General features: G+C 43.5%; 1 protein-coding gene across 1 annotated transcript in view; it reads left to right on the forward strand.

Annotated features, from left to right (window-relative positions):
• TARBP1 (TAR (HIV-1) RNA binding protein 1) overlaps window positions 1–19,158 on the forward strand; it is a 919,966-nt gene that overhangs the window by 263,484 nt on the left and 637,324 nt on the right. Inside the window, exon 8 of the mRNA XM_030198123.1 lies at window positions 17,967–18,063. Within this exon, the coding sequence (XP_030053983.1) occupies window positions 17,967–18,063 (97 nt within the window). The remainder of the gene's footprint in view (window positions 1–17,966; window positions 18,064–19,158) is intronic.

Below are 19,158 nucleotides of genomic sequence, written 5' to 3' on the forward strand. Positions count from 1 at the left end.
ATCCACCTCCGTCTGCCACTCTGAATCTGCTCTGGGTTCCTTGGTGGTCTCCGGTAACTCCGTCTGTACTGGAACACCTTTACACCCCAAAGATCACAATGTTGACCAGGCATCACCCAGGGTCTTCACTTTGCGCGACTTCCCGTCCACCGTTAGCCACATCGCAAAGGGGAATAGCCACCTGTAGCAGATCCCCCTTGACCTCATGAATATCGTGACTTCTCTAAAGGATTGACGCTTTTGTAAAGTAGTCCATGCCAGATATTGAAACACTCCAATCTTGCAGTTCTTCCAAAGAATCTCTTTTTGCTGCCTCGCTTTAGACAATATCTGCTCCTTCGTGGGAAAATCAGCGAAACATACTACAATGTCCCTTGGGTTGGAATCTCGCTGCGGGCCAGCCACTCTTTGCGCTCTCTGGATGTGGAGGTCTGGTAATTGACCCCCATCCTCGGGTTTCAATATGTGCCCACACAGCTCTCGAATCACTGCTTCACAGTTGCTGAACATATCCAAGTCTGGGATTCCTTTAAATCTCAAATTATTTCAGGGCGACCTATTATTCTCTAGATCTTCCAACTGCTCCCTTAGTAGTTGCACTTCCACTGTGTCAGCATCCATTAAATCAGCCTGCCTTGGAGCTTTGGGTCTTCCCTATGACTTGTCCTTGGCTCACTGATGTAACTGTCTGCTTTGGTGAAGCCCTGAGTCAAGCTGATGTAATTGAAGCAGTGCCTCTACTGGCCGTGAGGGGAACAAGTGAGAGGGACTGCGGGGAGGGAGGTGGAGAAGAGGGAGGGGCACTAGAACTGGGAGGGGTAGAGGAAAGGGCACGTACACTGGAACCGGTAGAGTGGAAGGAGAAAGAGGAGGGATGCTGTTTCTGTGGGGAGGGTGAAGGAAAGGGGACAGAAGCTGAAACTGGGAGGGGGGAGAAAGGGAGCAGACACTGGACCTGTGTTATGGAGGAGGAAGCGACGTGGTGGACCAATGGATAGAGAGATTCAGGAGGTGCTACACTACTGGACCTGGGGGGAAGGGAACAGACAAAAGGAGATGCTGGACTCAGGAGTTGAATGGAGAGGGAAAAGGGATGGATGCTGGACCCCGGAAGGGAGGGAGGGAGAGAGAGTGGAGGGGGGGGGGGGGGGGGAGAGGAAAGGCACTGGACCCAAGAGTGAGATATAGTGGGCTTGAGGTAGAGAGTAGAGAAGGGGAGAGATAATGGCCTCAGAGTGAGGGGGTGTGGGAGGATGGGAAAAGGGAAAGGAGGGATAGGGAGACTGAGAAGAGATATGGAGGGAGCTTAGGGACAGGTACACAGAAGAGCAATTCTAGACAGAAAGGAAATAAAGACACACAGAGGTAATATTGGACTCGGGGGTGTGGGGGTGGGTTGGGGGAGGGATGCTGATCACAGGGGAATAGATAAGGATTCAGGATAGAAATACAAGACAGGTCAAGATAAGTATTCAGAGGGGAGATGCTGAAAATAGAGAAGGATAAGGTCACTGAGAGGGCAGATGCTGAATGTGGAGGGAGGGAGAGATAGGGACAGGGATACAGTGTGGATATGCTGGATAGGACAGATAGGGATGCAGAGAGAAGGTAGATGGTAGAGAGAGTGAAGAAAAGTCAAATCCCCAGTGTACCTGAATGTATCTCACCTTGAGCTACTACTGAAACGGGTGTGAGCAAAATCAAAATAAATGGACAAGAGACCTTGCTAAGACGGGAGAAAACCAGGAGAGACACCAGAACTAAAGCGAATTGAAAAATAAAATGCTCAGACAACAACAGTAGAAAAAAGTATTTTATTCTCAATTTGTTACTTGTTCTGTCAGCTTTTTGGAAATGCACAACTCTGGTATCTTGCATTTCTGTTTCTATTTATTATTGTTGTGTGCAGAGTCTGACCTCCTGAGGTTTTCAGTTTGGTTTCTTACATTCATACCTTTATTACTGATGTGTGGTCCCTTGTTTCATATTTGTTGAGGGTCTGTTTGGGTTTTGTGTGTACAACTTAGGCAGTGGTTACCAAACCTTTTTTTTTTTTTCTTCATATATTGAGGAGCCCTCAATTTGTGTAAATACTACTTTAGAGAAGCGTCCTAGTGTCTCACTTTCCGAAGTAAGCTTGTAAATGCTTAGTGCTTTTGTTTTAACTGCGATTCATTCAGTACGTATCACCTTTACTAGCTTACTTCGGCAAGTGACACACTTGGAGGCTTCTCTAAAGTAGGATTTAAAGCAATGTGTATTATTTACATTATGCCATTCTTAGAGAAAGAGGTAATTTTGGCATCCTTTTGAAGTAAGAAATGAGCAGCAGTTCTAAAAGGAATTTAAATGGTGTGGGCATTGTCCCTTCCTCTCCGTTTGATATATATATATATATATATATATATATATATTATATATATATATATATATATATATTATATATCTTGTAAGGTCTCCCCCACTGGGAGATTTTTGGAAAAGTCTCCTGCACCGGGAGACTCTTGAGTCCCTCGGCTCTTTAGCTGAGTTGGGTGCTGTAATCCACTGCTAAAGAGCACACAGCAATCCACAAGGTCAGATCATTTTACTTTATTGTAATCCCTTTGTGTCAACTGCTCCTCCAAAGGTAGTTCCCACCACAGCATTTCTCAAGAAGCATAGCAGTTAAATAGCATAGTATTCAAAACATCAAAATCAAAATTGTTTGATTTCTATTGATATTCAAAACAAAAAACCGCAAAGGTTCCAAAATCTCAGTAGTTCATATAAAGCAGTTATGCAAAGCAATTCTTCAAACAAAGTAGCTCAAAAAAGGCTCAGACTCCCAGCAGTTCATGTATAGCAGGTACATAAGTACATAAGTAGTGCCATACTGGGAAAGACCAAAGGTCCATCTAGCCCAGCATCCTGTCACCGACAGTGGCCAATCCAGGTCAAGGGCACCTGGCACGCTCCCCAAACGTAAAAACATTCCAGACAAGTTATACCTAAAAATGCGGAATTTTTCTAAGTCCATTTAATAGCGGTCTATGGACTTGTCCTTTAGGAATCTAACCCCTTTTTAAACTCCGTCAAGCTAACCGCCCGTACCACGTTCTCCGGCAACGAATTCCAGAGTCTAATTACACGTTGGGTGAAGAAAAATTTTCTCCGATTCGTTTTAAATTTACCACACTGTAGCTTCAACTCATGCCCTCTAGTCCTAGTATTTTTGGATAGCGTGAACAGTCGCTTCACATCCACCCGATCCATTCCACTCATTATTTTATACACTTCTATCATATCTCCCCTCAGCCGTCTCTTCTCCAAGCTGAAAAGCCCTAGCCTTCTCAGCCTCTCTTCATAGGAAAGTCGTCCCATCCCCACTATCACTTTCGTCGCCCTTCGCTGTACCTTTTCCAATTCTACTATATCTTTTTTGAGATACGGAGACCAGTACTGAACACAATACTCCAGGTGCGGTCGCACCATGGAGCGATACAACGGCATTATAACATCCGCACACCTGGACTCCATACCCTTCCTAATAACACCCAACATTCTATTCGCTTTCCTAGCCGCAGCAGCACACTGAGCAGAAGGTTTCAGCGTATCATCGACGACGACACCCAGATCCCTTTCTTGATCCGTAACTCCTAACGCGGAACCTTGCAAGACGTAGCTATAATTCGGGTTCCTCTTACCCACATGCATCACTTTGCACTTGTCAACATTGAACTTCATCTGCCACTTGCACGCCCATTCTCCCAGTCTCGCAAGGTCCTCCTGTAATCGTTCACATTCCTCCTGCGACTTGACGACCCTGAATAATTTTGTGTCATCGGCGAATTTAATTACCTCACTAGTTATTCCCATCTCTAGGTCATTTATAAATACATTAAAAAGCAACGGACCCAGCACAGACCCCTGCGGGACCCCACTAACTCCTCCACTGAGAATACTGGCCACGCAATCCTACTCTCTGCTTCCTATCTTTCAACCAGTTCTTAATCCATAATAATACCCTACCTCCGATTCCATGACTCTGCAATTTCTTCAGGAGTCTTTCGTGCGGCACTTTGTCAAACGCCTTCTGAAAATCCAGATATACAATATCAACCGGCTCCCCATTGTCCACATGTTTGCTTACCCCCTCAAAAAAATGCATTAGATTGGTGAGGCAAGACTTCCCTTCACTAAATCCGTGCTGACTTTGTCTCATCAGTCCATGTTTTTGTATATGCTCTGCAATTTTATTCTTAATAATAGCCTCCACCATCTTGCCCGGCACCGACGTCAGACTCACTGGTCTATAATTTCCCGGATCTCCTCTGGAACCCTTCTTAAAAATCGGAGTAACATTGGCTACCCTCCAGTCTTCCGGTACTACACTCGATTTTAGGGACAGATTGCATATTTCTAACAGTAGCTCCGCAAGTTCATTTTTTAGTTCTATTAATACTCTGGGATGAATGCCATCAGGTCCCGGTGATTTACTACTCTTCAGCTTGCTGAACTGACCCATTACATCCTCCAAGGTTACAGAGAATTTGTTTAGTTTCTCCGACTCCCCCGCTTCAAATATTCTTTCCAGCACCGGTGTCCCCCCCAAATCCTCCTCGGTGAAGACCGAAGCAAAGAATTCATTTAATTTCTCCGCTACGGCTTTGTCCTCCTTGATCGCCCCTTTAACACCATTTTCGTCCAGTGGCCCAACCGACTCTTTGGCCGGTTTCCTGCTTTTAATGTATCTAAAAAAATTTTTACTATGTATTTTTGCTTCCAACGCTAATTTCTTCTCAAAGTCCTTTTTTGCCCTCCTTATCTCCGCTTTGCATTTGGCTTGGCATTCCTTATGATCTATCCTGTTACTTTCAGTTGGTTCTCTTCTCCACTTTCTGAAGGATTGTTTTTTGGCTCTAATGATTTCCTTTATCTTACTGTTTAGCCACGCCGGCTGACGTTTAGTCTTTTTTCCCTTTTTTCTAATACGTGGAATATATTTGTCCTGAACCTCCAGGATGGTGTTTTTAAACAACATCCACGCCTGATGCAAGTTTTTTACTCTGCGAGCTGCTCCTTTCAGTCTTTTTTTCACCATTTTTCTCATTTTGTCGTAATCACCTTTTCTATAGTTAAACGCTAGCGTACTTGATTTCCTAGTTTCACTTCCTTCAATGCCAATATCAAAACCGATCATATTATGATCACTGTTATCAAGCGGCCCTCGTATCGTTACCCCCTGCACTAGATCATGAGCACCACTAAGGACTAAGTCTAGTATTTTTCCTTCTCTTGTCGGCTCCTGAACTAGCTGTTCCATGAAGCTGTCCTTGATTTCATCAAGAAATCCTATGTCCCTTGCGTGTACAGATGTTACATTAACCCAGTCTATATGTGGGTAATTGAAATCCCCCATTATTATTGTGTTGCCCAGTTTGTTTGCGTCCCTGATTTCCTTTAACATTTCCGCATCCGTCTGTTCGTCCTGGCCAGGCGGACGGTAGTAATTCTCCAAACACAGCAGTTCATGTATAGCAGGTATGCAAAGTAATTCTTCAAACACGGTAGATAAAAAAGGGTTCAAACACCCCAGCAGTTCATGTAAGCAGTTATGCAAAACAATTCCCCAAACACAGCAGTTCAGAAAGGGTTCAAACTCCCAGCAGTTCATATATAGCAGTTATGCCCAAAACCACCACTCCTCCTCTTTCCCTTTCAAAAGAAATCAACCTAGGGAGAGTAGCATGGGTCCCTCCCCAACCAGGCCAGCATGACTCTTCTGTGGTAAAACTGTTCTCTCAGCTCCCCTTGTGAGATAGCCACCTTTTCCCTTCTTCTACCAGGCTCTCCTCCCGAGCAGCCCTCTCCTGTTTCACCTCCTTTCCATCCAGTTTAGTCAGAGCAGCAGTCTCCATCGGCTCCTCTTGCTCTAGTTCCTCCTCCTTTTTTCCCCTTGCCAGTCCATAGGTTCCTCCCCACACCCATTGCTCAGGGTGCTCTCGATTTCCTTGCTTGGGCAGGTTCAGAACTCCTTCCCTCTTCATGGCTCTCTGGGACAGGTTTTTTCATCTCCCTTCTCTTGCCCTTCTCCTGACCTCCTCTGGGGGCTGTTGGGAATTGAAGTCCTTGTTTCTACCGTGGGACCTAATCGGGCTGATTCTCCATATTCCCCAGGGGAAAAGACTCCTTCCTTTCTCTACCCAGTCTCCCTCCCGCTCGAGCCTCATATTCCTTCATTCTCCCTCTCACCCTCATATTCCTCACAGTATGTGTGTGTATATGTGTATATTTATTTATTTATTTATTGCATTTGTATCCCACATTTTCCCACCTTTTTGCAGGCTCAATTTGGCTTACAATATATCATGAATAATGGAGATATGTAAGAAATAAACATTTAGTATTATAGAAGGATCTTGGGTAACATGATAATGTTAAAGCATGATATTAATATAACAAGCAGATAGTAATTCTGGGTATGTGTGAAGGAGTTCATATTTGTTGGTCTTTGTGGTGTGTCTTGTTAAAGAGATGGGTCTTCAATAGTTTGTGGAAGTTGGTTAGTTCATGGATCGATTTTAAGTTCCGCGGTAGTGCATTCCAGAAATGTGTGCTCAAGAAGGAAAAGGTTGTTGCGTGTGTTAGTTTGTATTTTAGCCCTTTACAGTTGGGGAAATGAAGGTTAAGGAATGTGCAGGACGATGTCTTAGCATTCCTCATTGGTAAGTCTATCAGGCCTGACATGTAGGCTGGGGCATCTTCATGAATGATTTTGTGGACCAAGGTACATATTTTGAACGTGATGCGTTCTTTAAGAGGGAGCCAATGCAGTTTTTCTCGTAGGGGTTTAGCACTCTCATATTTTGTTTTACCGAATATGAGTCTAGCTGCCGTGTTCTGGGCTGTCTGAAGTTTCTTGATTATTTGTTCTTTGCATCCAGCGTAGAGTGCGTTGCAGTAGTCTAAATGACTGAGTACCATTGATTGTACCAGGCCTCGGAAGACAGTCCTTGGGAAGAAAGGTCTTACTGTTTTTAGTTTCCACATTGAGTTGAACATCTTCTTGGTTGTGTTTTTCGCGTGATTCTCAAGTGTTAGGTGTCGATCAATGGTGACTCCAAGAATTTTTAGAGTGTCCGAGATTGGAAGATTCAGTGTAGGTGTGTTAATGGTGGTGAATTTGTTCGTGTTATGTTGAGAGGTGAGTATCAGGCATTGGGTTTTTCTGCATTGAGTTTCAGCTGAAATGCGTCTGCCCATGAATGCATGATATGTAAACTTTGGTTGATGTCATTGGAAATTTCCTTTAAATCTTGTTTAAATTGGATGTAGATCGTTACATCGTCTGCATATATGTATGGGTTGAGGTTTTGGTTTGATAGTAATTTGGCCAAGGGTATCATCATTAAGTTGAATAAGGTCGGTGAGAGGGGGGATCCCTGTGGGACCCCACATTCAGGTATCGATGTGGCTGATATAGTAAAATTAGATGTCACTTGGTATGATCGTGTGGTTAGGAACCCCTTGAACCAATTGAGAACGTTGCCACCTATTCCGAAGTACTTGAGGATATGTAGTAGTATTCCGTGATCAACCATGTCGAAGGCGCTAGACATGTCAAATTGTAAAAGTAGTATGTTCTTGCCAGTTGCAATCATTTGTTTGAACTTAGTCGTGAGAGTAACTAGTACTGTTTCAGTGCTATGGTTGGTTCGGAATCCTGACTGGGAGTCGTGTAGTATTGAGAATTTGTCTAAATAGTGAGTTGTTTGGTCACCATTCCTTCCGTTAGTTTGGTTATTAAGGGAATGGATGCTACTGGTCTATAATTGGTTAGTTCATTCGCACTTTTCTTTGCATCTTTGAGAATGGGGGTGAGTAGAATATTTCCTTTCTCCTTCGGGAAGAGTCCATTTTGTAACATATAATTCAAGTGGTTCGTTAAGTCTGTTATAAATTGTTGAGGGGCAAATGTCATGAGGTTGTTTGGGCATATGTCTAATTTGCAGTGAGATTTGGCGAATCTTTTGAACGTTTGTGAGATGAGGTCTTCCGATAATATCTCGAAGTTGGTCCAGGTTCTGTCTGCTGGGTATACACCAGGGTCTGGGTCTAGGCAGTCTAGGAGTACGGTGTAGTCGATGGTGCTGACAGGTATTTTAAGTCGTAGTTGTATTATTTTCTCATTGAAGTATTTTGCAAGTTTATCTGCTCCTGGTGTATCTTTGTTGTTGGTTGTGACTGGTGTGATATCTAATAGTTTGTTCACGAGCTGGAAGAGTTTGTGTGTATCTTTGTAGTTTGGTCCAATTTCGGTTTTGTAATATAATCTTTTAGTTTGTCTTATGGTATATTTATATTTTCTTTCAAGTTGTTTCCATGCGTTAAGTATGGGTTCGTCTTTCTTTTTATTCCACGCTCGTTCTAACCTTCTGACTTGTGTTTTGAGATTTTTCAGTTCCTCATTGAACCATGGAGTTGATTTCTTTCTGTGTGAGGTTCTGGTTTGAATTGGGGCAATATTGTCTAGTATTGTTCTGCATCTATCATCCCATTCTAGGAGGAATCATATCAGTGATGGCGAACCTTTCAGAGACCGAGTGCCCAAACAGCAACCCAAAATCTAATTATTTATCGCAAAGTGCTGGTACTCATTATGGGCGGGGTCACCACATATGACTCCACCCCTATGATAGCCACACCCCTTACACCAGCCATGGCGCATATAAACAGACATCATTGAAAATATTATACTAGTATAGGAGAAAAAAATAACTTGATTTTCTTTCATTATAAATCATTTCTGTAAGCTGTTACAGCTCCATTATACCCAGTGCAACATAAGACAGCAGATGTAAATTCTCAAATTGGACATATTCCAAAAAATAAATTGAAAATAAAATGATTTTTTCTACCTTTGTTGTCTGGTGATTTTGTTTTTCTATCCATATTGGTCCTAGTTGCTGATTCTGCTGCTCTCTGTTCTCTTAACTCCGTTTCCAGGGCTTCCTTTCCATTTATTTCTTTACTTTCCTCCTTTCTTCTTCATTTCTTGCCCTCCATCCATGTCCAGCAACCCTCCTCTCCCCTCCAGCCACCCATGTCCAGCCTCCCTCCTCTCCCCCCTGCCCTCCCCTCCAGCCACCCATGTCCAGCCACCCTCATTTCCCCCTGCCCTCCCGCCCGCCCTCCCTCCCAGCACCAGGCAGGCCTCCCTCCAGCACCAGGCCTCCCTCCCTCCCACCCAGCACGCAGCAGCATCCAGCATCAGGCCTCCCTCCCACCCAGCAGCACCCAGCATCAGGCGTCCCTCCCTCCCACCCAGCACTAGGCACCCCACCCAGCACCAGGCATCAGGCCTCCCTCCCTCCCACCCACCCAGCACCAGGCACCCCACCCACCCAGCATCAGGCCTCCCTCCCTCCCGCCCACCCAGCACCAGGCACCCCACCCAGCACCAGGCATCAGGCATCCCACCCAGCACCAGGCCTCCCTCCCTCCCTTCCACCCAGCATCAGGTAGGCACCCCTCCCTCCCACCCAGTAGCAAGCACCAGGCCATTCAGCATCAAGCACCAGGCCTCTCGGCCTCCCTCCCACCCACCCACCGACCGAGCACCAGGTCGCCAGCACCCCCCCCCTCCCCCCGGCACGCACGCCCAGCCACTTTCCCTTCATCCTTCGTGCTACAAAAAGAAAAAAAAACCCAAGCAATCGCGGCACCGCGCGCCGTCCAGTTCCCGCCTCCCTCCGAAATTTAAAACTCATACCTGTCCTGCTCAGGGTTAGGGCGACGTCGGCAGCGACAGCACCAGTAAAAAGCGTGCTAGCTCGGCACGCCTTCAGCTTCCCTTTTCTCGCCGTTCTTTTTTCCATTATCTGTTGAGGATGCCCCAGTCCCGCCTTCGCTACGCCTCCGACATGCCCCCGTGATCTTTGGTCGTCCCTGCGACAGAAAGCAGTTGAGAAGGCCCAAAATCGGCTTTCGATTATGCTGATTTGGGCGACCCTGTGAGAAGGACGTTCATCTTGCAATTTGTGTCGAAATATGGGCGTCCTTCTCTTTCGAAAATAAGCCTGTTAATTTATTCACTTTTTATGTATTTCATTATAATTAATATGCATGTTCACTTCATTACTACTTTTGAAGGGATCCACTTAAGGTTTCACAATGAGCATTTCTTTATTTTAATGTGTGATTCTTATGTTTGTATTTTTGTTTGTCAAATGCAGACCCCTGACGTAGGCGCTGTGCGACGAACCACGGCCCGTATCAGGTCATCAAAGGAGAATTGTTCAATTTATATGATTAAAGAAATTGTGTCCTGATTTTGAAGGCTCCTGGTGCTTTTTTTCACTACTGGACTTTGTTCTGTACTTTGGACCCTCTCTGTCCTGCTCTGTCTAGAGGTGTAGCCATCATCTACTGATACTTTTTAAAATCCATTTTCCATATCATCATGCTGATCAATCCATAGACTGGTGGGTTGTGTCCATCTACCAGCAGGTGGAGATAGAGAGCAAAGCTTTTGCCTCCCTATATGTGGTCATGTGCTGCCGGAAACTCCCCAGTATGTTCTCTATCTCAGCAGGTGGTGGTCACACACAGCAGCAGCTCTGGCTAGGACTCCAAGCCTAATCTTTAGGTTTTGTTGAGTACCTGGGGTTGAGGGCTCTTCTTGAGCAAGTGCAAACCTGGTGGCGCCAGGTCCCTCCTTTTCTCCCCCCTCCCGCTGGCTCCGTTACAAAAAAAAAAAATTTTGGACGTCCTTAAGGGCGTTTATTTCGACGTTTATTTAAACGTTTATTGCAGCCTGGCTATTGAGCGGCAGCGTCTGAGGAAGAAGGGCTTCTCAGACAAGGTCATCACCACTATGCTGAGAGCGAGGAAGCGCTCTACTTCTACTGCTTACGCCAGGGTTTGGCGTACCTTTGCAGCGTGGTGTGAAGCAGGCTCACTTTCTCCCTTCACTGCTCCAATTTCTTCAGTGCTGGCGTTCCTGCAAGAAGGTCTGGAGAAAGGCCTGTCGCTCAGTTCCCTTAAAGTCCAGGTAGCGGCTCTGGCTTGCTTCAGGGGCCGCCTGAAGGGTGCTTCCCTGGCTTCGCAGCCAGATGTGGTACGTTTTCTCAAGGGAGTTAATCACCTGCGCCCTCCTCTGCGCTCAGTGGTGCCTGCGTGGAATCTCAACCTGGTGCTAAGAGCCTTGCAGAAGCCGCCTTTTGAACCCTTGTCGAGGGCATCTCTGAAAGTCCTGACGTTGAAAGCAGTCTTTTTGGTGGCTATCACTTCAGCCAGAAGAGTTTCCGAGCTCCAGGCACTCTCATGTCGAGAGCCTTTTCTGCAGTTCACTGAGGCAGGAGTGACTATTCGCGCAGTGCCTTCCTTCCTGCCCAAGATTGTTTCTCGCTTCCATGTGAATCAGCAGCTCTGTCTCCCTTCCTTTCGTAGGGAGGACTACCCAGAGGAATACTCTGCTCTCAAATATCTGGATGTGAGACGAGTCATCATCAGATACTTGGAAGTGACCAATGATTTCCGGAAACGGATCATCTGTTTGTCCTGTTTGCAGGTCCTCGTAAGGGTCTGCATGCTGCTAAGCCTACAGTGGCAAGATGGGTCAAGGAAACCATTGCAGCGGCTTATGTGGCCGCGGGGAAGGTGCCGCCTATCCAGCTGAAGGCTCACTCCACTAGAGCTCAGGTGGCCTCGATGGCAGAGGCCGGGTCCGTCTCCTTGGAAGAGATTTGCAAGGCGGCAACTTGGGCTTCGGCCCATACCTTCTCCAGGCATTACCGCTTGTCTGTGGCTGCTCGGGCGGAGGCCCGGTTTGGAGCTTCAGTGTTGCGGTCAGGGATTTCTATGTCCCGCCCTGGGTGAGTACTGCTTCGGTACATCCCACCAGTCTATGGATTGATCAGCATGATGATATGGAAGGTAAAATTATGTATCATACCTGATAATTTTTTTTCCATTAATCATAGCTGATCAATCCATAGCCCCTCCCAGATATATGTACTGTTTATATTCTGGTTGCATTTCAGGTTCAAGTTTAGTCTTCAGTTCCTGTTCAGGAGGACTTCGTGGTCAAGTTTTTTCAATTGGATTCTTCAAGAGTTGAGACGAGTTTGTGTTACAGTGAGCTGCTGCATTCCTCTCCCCTCCGTTTTACGGGGCTGGATTGAGACATAAATTCTGCCGGCGCTCCCTCCCGCTTCGGCGGTGTTAGGGTCAGTCAGCTCCTCCCGCGGTTGCGGTTGCAGGATAAGCCAGATCCCCCCGCATCGGCGGGGTGGTGTCCCTCCCCCGCTCCGCGGGGATGAGCTGGACGGATTCCCCTCCCCCACTTGTGTGGGGATGAGCTGGGTTAATTCCCCTCCCCCGTTTCGGCGGTGGTGAGCTGGGCAGAGTGTCCCTTTGTGGGTGTAATTCTCTGTGCTGAGTCCTGCGGATGGAGCTTGGATATCTACATACTGAGGAGTTTCCGGCAGCACATGACCACATATAGGGAGGCAAAAGCTTTGCTCTCTATCTCCACCTGCTGGTAGATGGACACAACCCACCAGTCTATGGATTGATCAGCTATGATTAATGGAAAGAAAATTATCAGGTATGATACATAATTTTACCGTAATTTAGTTGCCTAAGAGATCTAGATATATTTACTGAAGTTTGTAATGTTTAATTTTCTTTTGTCATTTTATTCTTCGACATTTGATACCTTTTATTACATTTAGATATTAAGATACGTATTATTTACAACTATTTTACTGATCTATCTTTCTGCATGTTGTTGGACAGTTAAGGACTCAGGCCCCACCCAGTCTTTGTATCGTTCGGTGGTGCAAAGCAGCTCAAATACTGTGTGCAATTATGGACACCGCATCTCAAGAAAGATATAGTAGAATTAGAAAAGGTATAGAGAAGGGCGACAAAAGTGATAGAGGGGATGGGTCTACTTCCCTATGAGGAAAGGCAAAAGTGGCTAGGACTTTGGGGAGATATGATAGAGGTGCATAAAAAACTAAGTGGAATGGATGTGAATCACTTGTTTTTCCTTTCCGAAAATACTAGGACTAGGGGCATGCAATGAAGCTATTAAGTAGTAAGTTTAAAACAAACTGGAGAAAATATTTCTTCACTGAAAGTGTAATTAAACTATGGAATTTGTTGCCAGGTAATGTGGTAAAAGCAGTTAGCTTAACAGGGTTTTAAAAAGGTTTGGATAATTTCCTAAAAGAAAAGTCCATAAGCTGTTATTAAGATGGACTTGGGAAAATCCACTGCTTATTTCTAGGATAAGCAGCATAAAATCTGTTTTACTTTTTTGGGATCTTTCCAGGTACTTGTGACCTGGATTGGTCACTGTTGGAAATGGGATACTGGGCTTGATGGAGTTTCAGTTGTCCCTGTATAACAATGCTTATGTTTTTATTTTATTTTGTTAGGTAGCTTGCCATGGTGACCTCGTGACCAGTGTTGCAAAATAATATTTGTAGGGCATGTCCTCTTTTCATATGTCTGTTAAGACTGCAGGTTGTTATTTTGTGGCAAGGATAGATTTCCTCTTTTGGAGCCAAAGGTCTTAGGGCTAGATTCCATACTTTCTGAATGCTACTTTGCTACATCCCACAGGTGCTAGACTAGTCTGGTAAAGATGATAAGGAAGGAGAAAGTTTCATCTTGCCTGCTAATTTTCATTGCTTGAGTCTCACCAGACCAATTCAGCTTTCCTCCATGTTTTATTCTTTTTTTTTTTTATGTTCATGCTTAGATTGTCTTCCTCTTTCTTCAAAAAAAAGGTTATCAATAGAAATCAAACAAAATAAAACATGGAAAAGAAAATAAGATGATACCTTTTTTATTGGACATAACTTAATACATTTCTTGATTAGCTTTCGAAGGTTGCCCTTCTTCGTCAGATCGGAAATAAGCAAATGTGGTAGCAGATAGTATATATAAGAGAAACATCAAAGCATTACTTTGACAGTCTGACAGAGTGGGAGGGTGGGGGTATGCATGGGGACATCAAAGCATTTCATTGATATTCTAACAGGATGGGTGTTGGTAGGTGAGAGGAGGGTAATAAACAGAGAATAAAATAGGTTAGAAAACCCAGATCCTTATTAAGTCCTGTTCGTTGGGTGTTAAAATATTCAATCATTCTTATTTCAAAGGTCTTATGTTCCTGTATTGGTTTAAAATTACCTTTCAGTATTCTTACTGTGAAATCACTGGTGCAGTGTTTCGGTCTTGTAAAGTGTTGTACTATCCAAACTCTGGGTATCCTTGAAGGATCGGTTTCAATAATTATGCTCAACAACTCAGCCAGAAACCTTACTACTAAATAAAAAAAAAAAAAAAAAAAATGACAAATAAAAAATATAAAAATAATTAAATAATGTGCTCAGTTTTTTTTGGTGTGTTAAAGTGTCTCAAGGTTTTGAGAAGCATTTGCACACAGTTCTCACATCATCGCACGTCCTACCACCAGCCAGATATTAATAATAAAAAATATCATGATGAAAACAACTATCAAATGTTTAAAGTCACTTAGCTTGGGTGCTGGTGCGAGCAAAGCTGTAAATATTCGCAGAGTATCTTCTCAAAACTGCGCCCCAGTCATCTTTCAGTTCATGGACGCTGATCTAAAACAGAGGCTCCAATAACACCTTTTCTTCTCAATTCATGTGATGTGAATTTCTAAATTCCCTGCTCCCAACATAGGCCATGTTTCGCCACTAGACTGGCATCATCAGGGGAACTTAATTATGCAGCAAAAACAGGTCAGGAATCCGTCCAATCCGAAAAGAGACTTGTAAAGTGTTGGCCCACAGGGGTGGGGGCTTGACTGGCACTGGCTATTTTCATGTGATGTCTGTGCAGATTGAATCTTGTCTTAAGCATCTGGCCTGTTTCTCCAATATAGCATCCTTCGTTACATTTTTTACACTGAATGATATATACCACATTGGAAGATGAGCATGTAAAATAGTCCTTTATGTTGAATATTTTTCCCTTGTGAATGACTGTGGGGTCTTGTGAAATGTTTTGGCATAGTTTGCAGCTGGATGTGTTACAAGGAAACGTGCCCTTTTCTTTTTCCGTCTGTGTTGGGAGTTTACTTCTGATCAGCTTGTGTTTTAAGTTTGGTGGCTGTCGGAAGGCCAGCACTGGTGGGGATGGGAATATCTCTTTCAGTAATTCATCTTCCTGGAATAAGGGCTGTAGGTCTCTTATGATTTTCCTCAGTTTCTCCAGTTCTGGGTTGTATGTCACTACAAGGAGAATTCTGTCTGTGGCTTTTTTTTCTTTGTACTGTAGCAGATTTTCCCTGGGTGTTTTGAGGGAGGAGGCAATATTCTTGGAGATTATTTTGGGGTTGTAGCCTTTCTGTTTGAAGGATGCAGTCAGGGTTTCAAGGTGTCTGTCTCTATCCTCTGGGTCCGAGCAGATACGGTGGTATCTTGTGGCTTGGCTGTAAATAATGGATCTTTTTGTATGTGAAGGGTGGAAGCTGGAGTTGTTGGAGGTAGCTGCATCTGTCTGTGGGTTTCTTGTATATAGATGTTTGTATACAGCCATCACTGATTGAGACTGTGGTGTCCAAAAAATTGAAAAGGGCACGTTTCCCTGTAACACATCCAGCTGCAAACAATGCCAAAACATTTCACAAGACTCCACAGTCATTCACAAGGGAAAAATATTCAACATAAAGGACTATTTTACATGCTCATTTTCCAATGTGGTATATATCATTCAGTGTAAAAAATGTAACGAAAGATGCTATATTGGAGAAACAGGCCAGATGCTTAAGACAAGATTTAATCTGCACAGACATCACATGAAAATAGCCAGTGCCAGTCAAGCCCCCACCCCTGTGGGCAACACTTTACAAGACCAGAACACTGCACCAGTGATTTCACAGTAAGAATACTGAAAGGTAATTTTAAAACAATACAGGAACGTAAGACCTTTGAAAAAAGAATGATTGAATATTTTGACACCCAACAAACAGGACTTAATAAGGATCTGGGTTTTCTAACCCATTATAAACCATAAAGCTGTATTTCTCTGTTTATTTCTCTGTTTATTACCCTCCTCTCACCTACCAACACCCATCCTGTTAGAATATCAATGAAATGTTTTGATGTCCCCATGCATACCCCCACCCTCCCACTCTGTCAGATTGCCAAAGTAATGCTTTGATGTTTCTCTTATATATACTATCTGCTACCACATTTGCTTATTTCCGATCTGACGAAGAAGGGCAACCTTCGAAAGCTAATCAAGAAATGTATTAAGTTATGTCCAATAAAAAAGGTATCATCTTATTTTCTTTTTCATGTTTTATTTTGTTTGATTTCTATTGATAACCTTTAAGAGTGGACTAACACGGCTACCACACCTCTCTATTTAAAAAAAAGAAAAAGAAACCTGATTTTTTCCATTGGTCAGAGATTTGGTGCAGAAGGGGGAATTCAGTTTCCTTTGCTTTGGTTATCAGAATACTGAGGAGCTATGCATACAGAGTGCCTCTGTAGGGCAAGCTGCACAGTGATTGATTCTGTTTTTCCAGCTGCTGGTGCTGGACTGATCTGGTGAAAGTCAAGGAAAGAAATTTAGCAGGTAAGAATGTAATTTCTTCATTTATAGCCTAAAAGGTGTACATTCTTGCACAGCACATTCTATTCCAGTTAGATTTGCTGTATTTAATTATCAAAGTGTGAACTCAGAGAAGGTGATGCTCCGTTCCATTCTAGCATCAAACTGGTTTTCCTAAATATAAGTGTTGCTGTACCTTAGTTTATATAGATTCATAATGTAGAGAATGAGTAAGCAGAAGTTTTTAAAATAAGTACATAAGTATTGCCATACTGGGAATGACCAATGGTCCATTAAGCCCAGCATCCTGTTTCCAACAGTGGCCAATCCAGGTCACAAATACCTGGCAAGATCCCAAAAAGTACAAAACATTCTATACTGCTAATCCCAGAAATAGTGGATTCTCCCCAAGTCCATTTAATAATGGTCTATGGACTTTTTCTTTAGGAAGCCGTCCAAACCTTTTTAACTCCGCTAAGCTAACTACCTTTACCACATTCTCTGGCAACGAATTCCAGAGTTTAATTACACGTTGAGTAAAGAAACATTTTCTCCGCTTCATTTTAAATTTACTACATTGTAGCTTCATCGTATGCCCCATAGTCCTAGTATCTTTGGAAAGTGTAAACAGACGCTTTACATCTACCCGTCCACTCCACTCATTATTTTATAGACCTCTATCATAGCTCCCCTCAGCCGCCTTTTCTCCAAGCTGAAGAGCCCTAGCCACTTTAGCCTTTCCTCATAGGGAAGTCGTCCCATCCCCTTTATCATTTTCGTCGCTCTTCTCTGCACCTTTTCTAATTCCACTATATCTTTTTTGAGATACGGCGACCAGAATTGCGCACAGTATTCGAGGTGCGGTCGCACCATGGTGCGATACAAAGGCATTATAACGTCCTCATTTTTGTTTTCCTTTCCTAATAATACCTAACATTTTATTTGCTTTCTTAGCTGCAGCAGCAGCACACTGAGCAGAAGGTTTCAACGTATCATCGACGACGACACTTAGATCCCTTTCTTGATCCGTGACTCCTAACGTGGAACCTTGCATGACATAACTATAATTCGGGCTCTTCTTTCCCACCTGCATCACTTTGCACTTGCTCAGATTAAACGTTACCTGCCATTTAGACGTCCAGTCTCTCAGTCTCGTAAGGTCCTCTAGCAATTTTTCACATTCCTCCTGCGATTTAACGACTTTGAATAACTTTGTGTCATCAGCAAATTTAATTACCTCATTAGTTACTCCCATCTCTAGGTCAGTATCATGAAAGGAGATGTTAATTGTAAGTGAGAATTCTGTAATCAGAGTAGTTTTGCTGCTACTGGTACTTTCAGTAATGCTACTTGATTAGGATTTTATTTTTGTTTTGCAGAGAAGTCATGCAATGTACAATGATCACACATCAGATTCTTTTGAGAGGTGCAGCTCAGTGTTATCTTCTCCAAACTGCAATGAACTTGGCAGATGTGGTAAGTTTTTTTTTTTTTGTGTGGTATGTTTAATATGATTTTGACTCAAACTTAATTAGAAAATGCTCGAACAGTCTTGGATTGTGAGCCCATTAGGGATAGTGCAAATTACCTGTTATTGAAATTGTAAACCGCATAGTCACCTCAGGGATCACTTGTGTTATATCAAGTGCTAAAATTAAGTAAAATAAATAGATACAGTAGGAATATAAGAAATACCAAACTGGGTCAGACCAAGATGTCCAAATCCAGTGTCGTTTTCCACCAGTGGCCAATCCAGGTCAGATCTACCCAGCAGGATCCCATAACATTAATAACTTTCCAGTCTGTATATCTCTTTCAGAGTTCTACTAAATTTACTTTTTGCTGCAGTTTTCTCAAGTTTGATTAATTTTGATAGTGAATCAGCAAATACTCAGCATGTGTCTTGTGGTTTCTGCTCTTCAGAATACAGAAATGCAGTACTTACACTGGTAAAAACTGTCCTTTATTCCAAATAGAAATTTAAATTTGCTAAGCAAGTCTATGTGGCCATTCACAAGCTTGTTCTATAATATGTTGTCAACGTAAATCATTTTATTTTCAGAAGAGCAATGTGAAAGTCATGCCTTCTCATTGGAGACCCACAGATAGAAAGGACGGAGGTGATTAGGGAAAATAACAAAGTAAAGCTGAGATCCTCTTATGCTGCTTGGGTCCCTAAGAACTTATGGCTGTGGACGTTTGCTTCCCAGTGCTGTAAGGACATAGCATGCAAATTACCATTATGTTTAAATATGGACTGTTAAAAAAAAAAAAAAACAGCAAACACTGCTGCAGTAAGATTCAGCCATTTGACACATCAGAAGTAAAATGTGTCTTTGTCGGAACATGAATGGAGATTGGCTCATGCACTGACAAGAAGGAAGATACACCAGAATCATTGAACCTCTCTCCTGACCCAGTCCACAAAAGTTCCCTGGTGATCCAGTGGCCCCTGCTCCCTGACCCCTCCCTTCCCTCCTCCCTGAAGTTTTCCCTAGTAGCCTAGTGGCTTCTGGTCTTCACCCCCATCCCAAAGATTTCCCTGGTGGCCAGTGAGCTCCTATCTCCTCT

The sequence above is a fragment of the Microcaecilia unicolor genome, chromosome 3 (assembly GCF_901765095.1).
Source record: "Microcaecilia unicolor chromosome 3, aMicUni1.1, whole genome shotgun sequence".
Taxonomy (NCBI): Eukaryota; Metazoa; Chordata; class Amphibia; order Gymnophiona; family Siphonopidae; genus Microcaecilia; species Microcaecilia unicolor.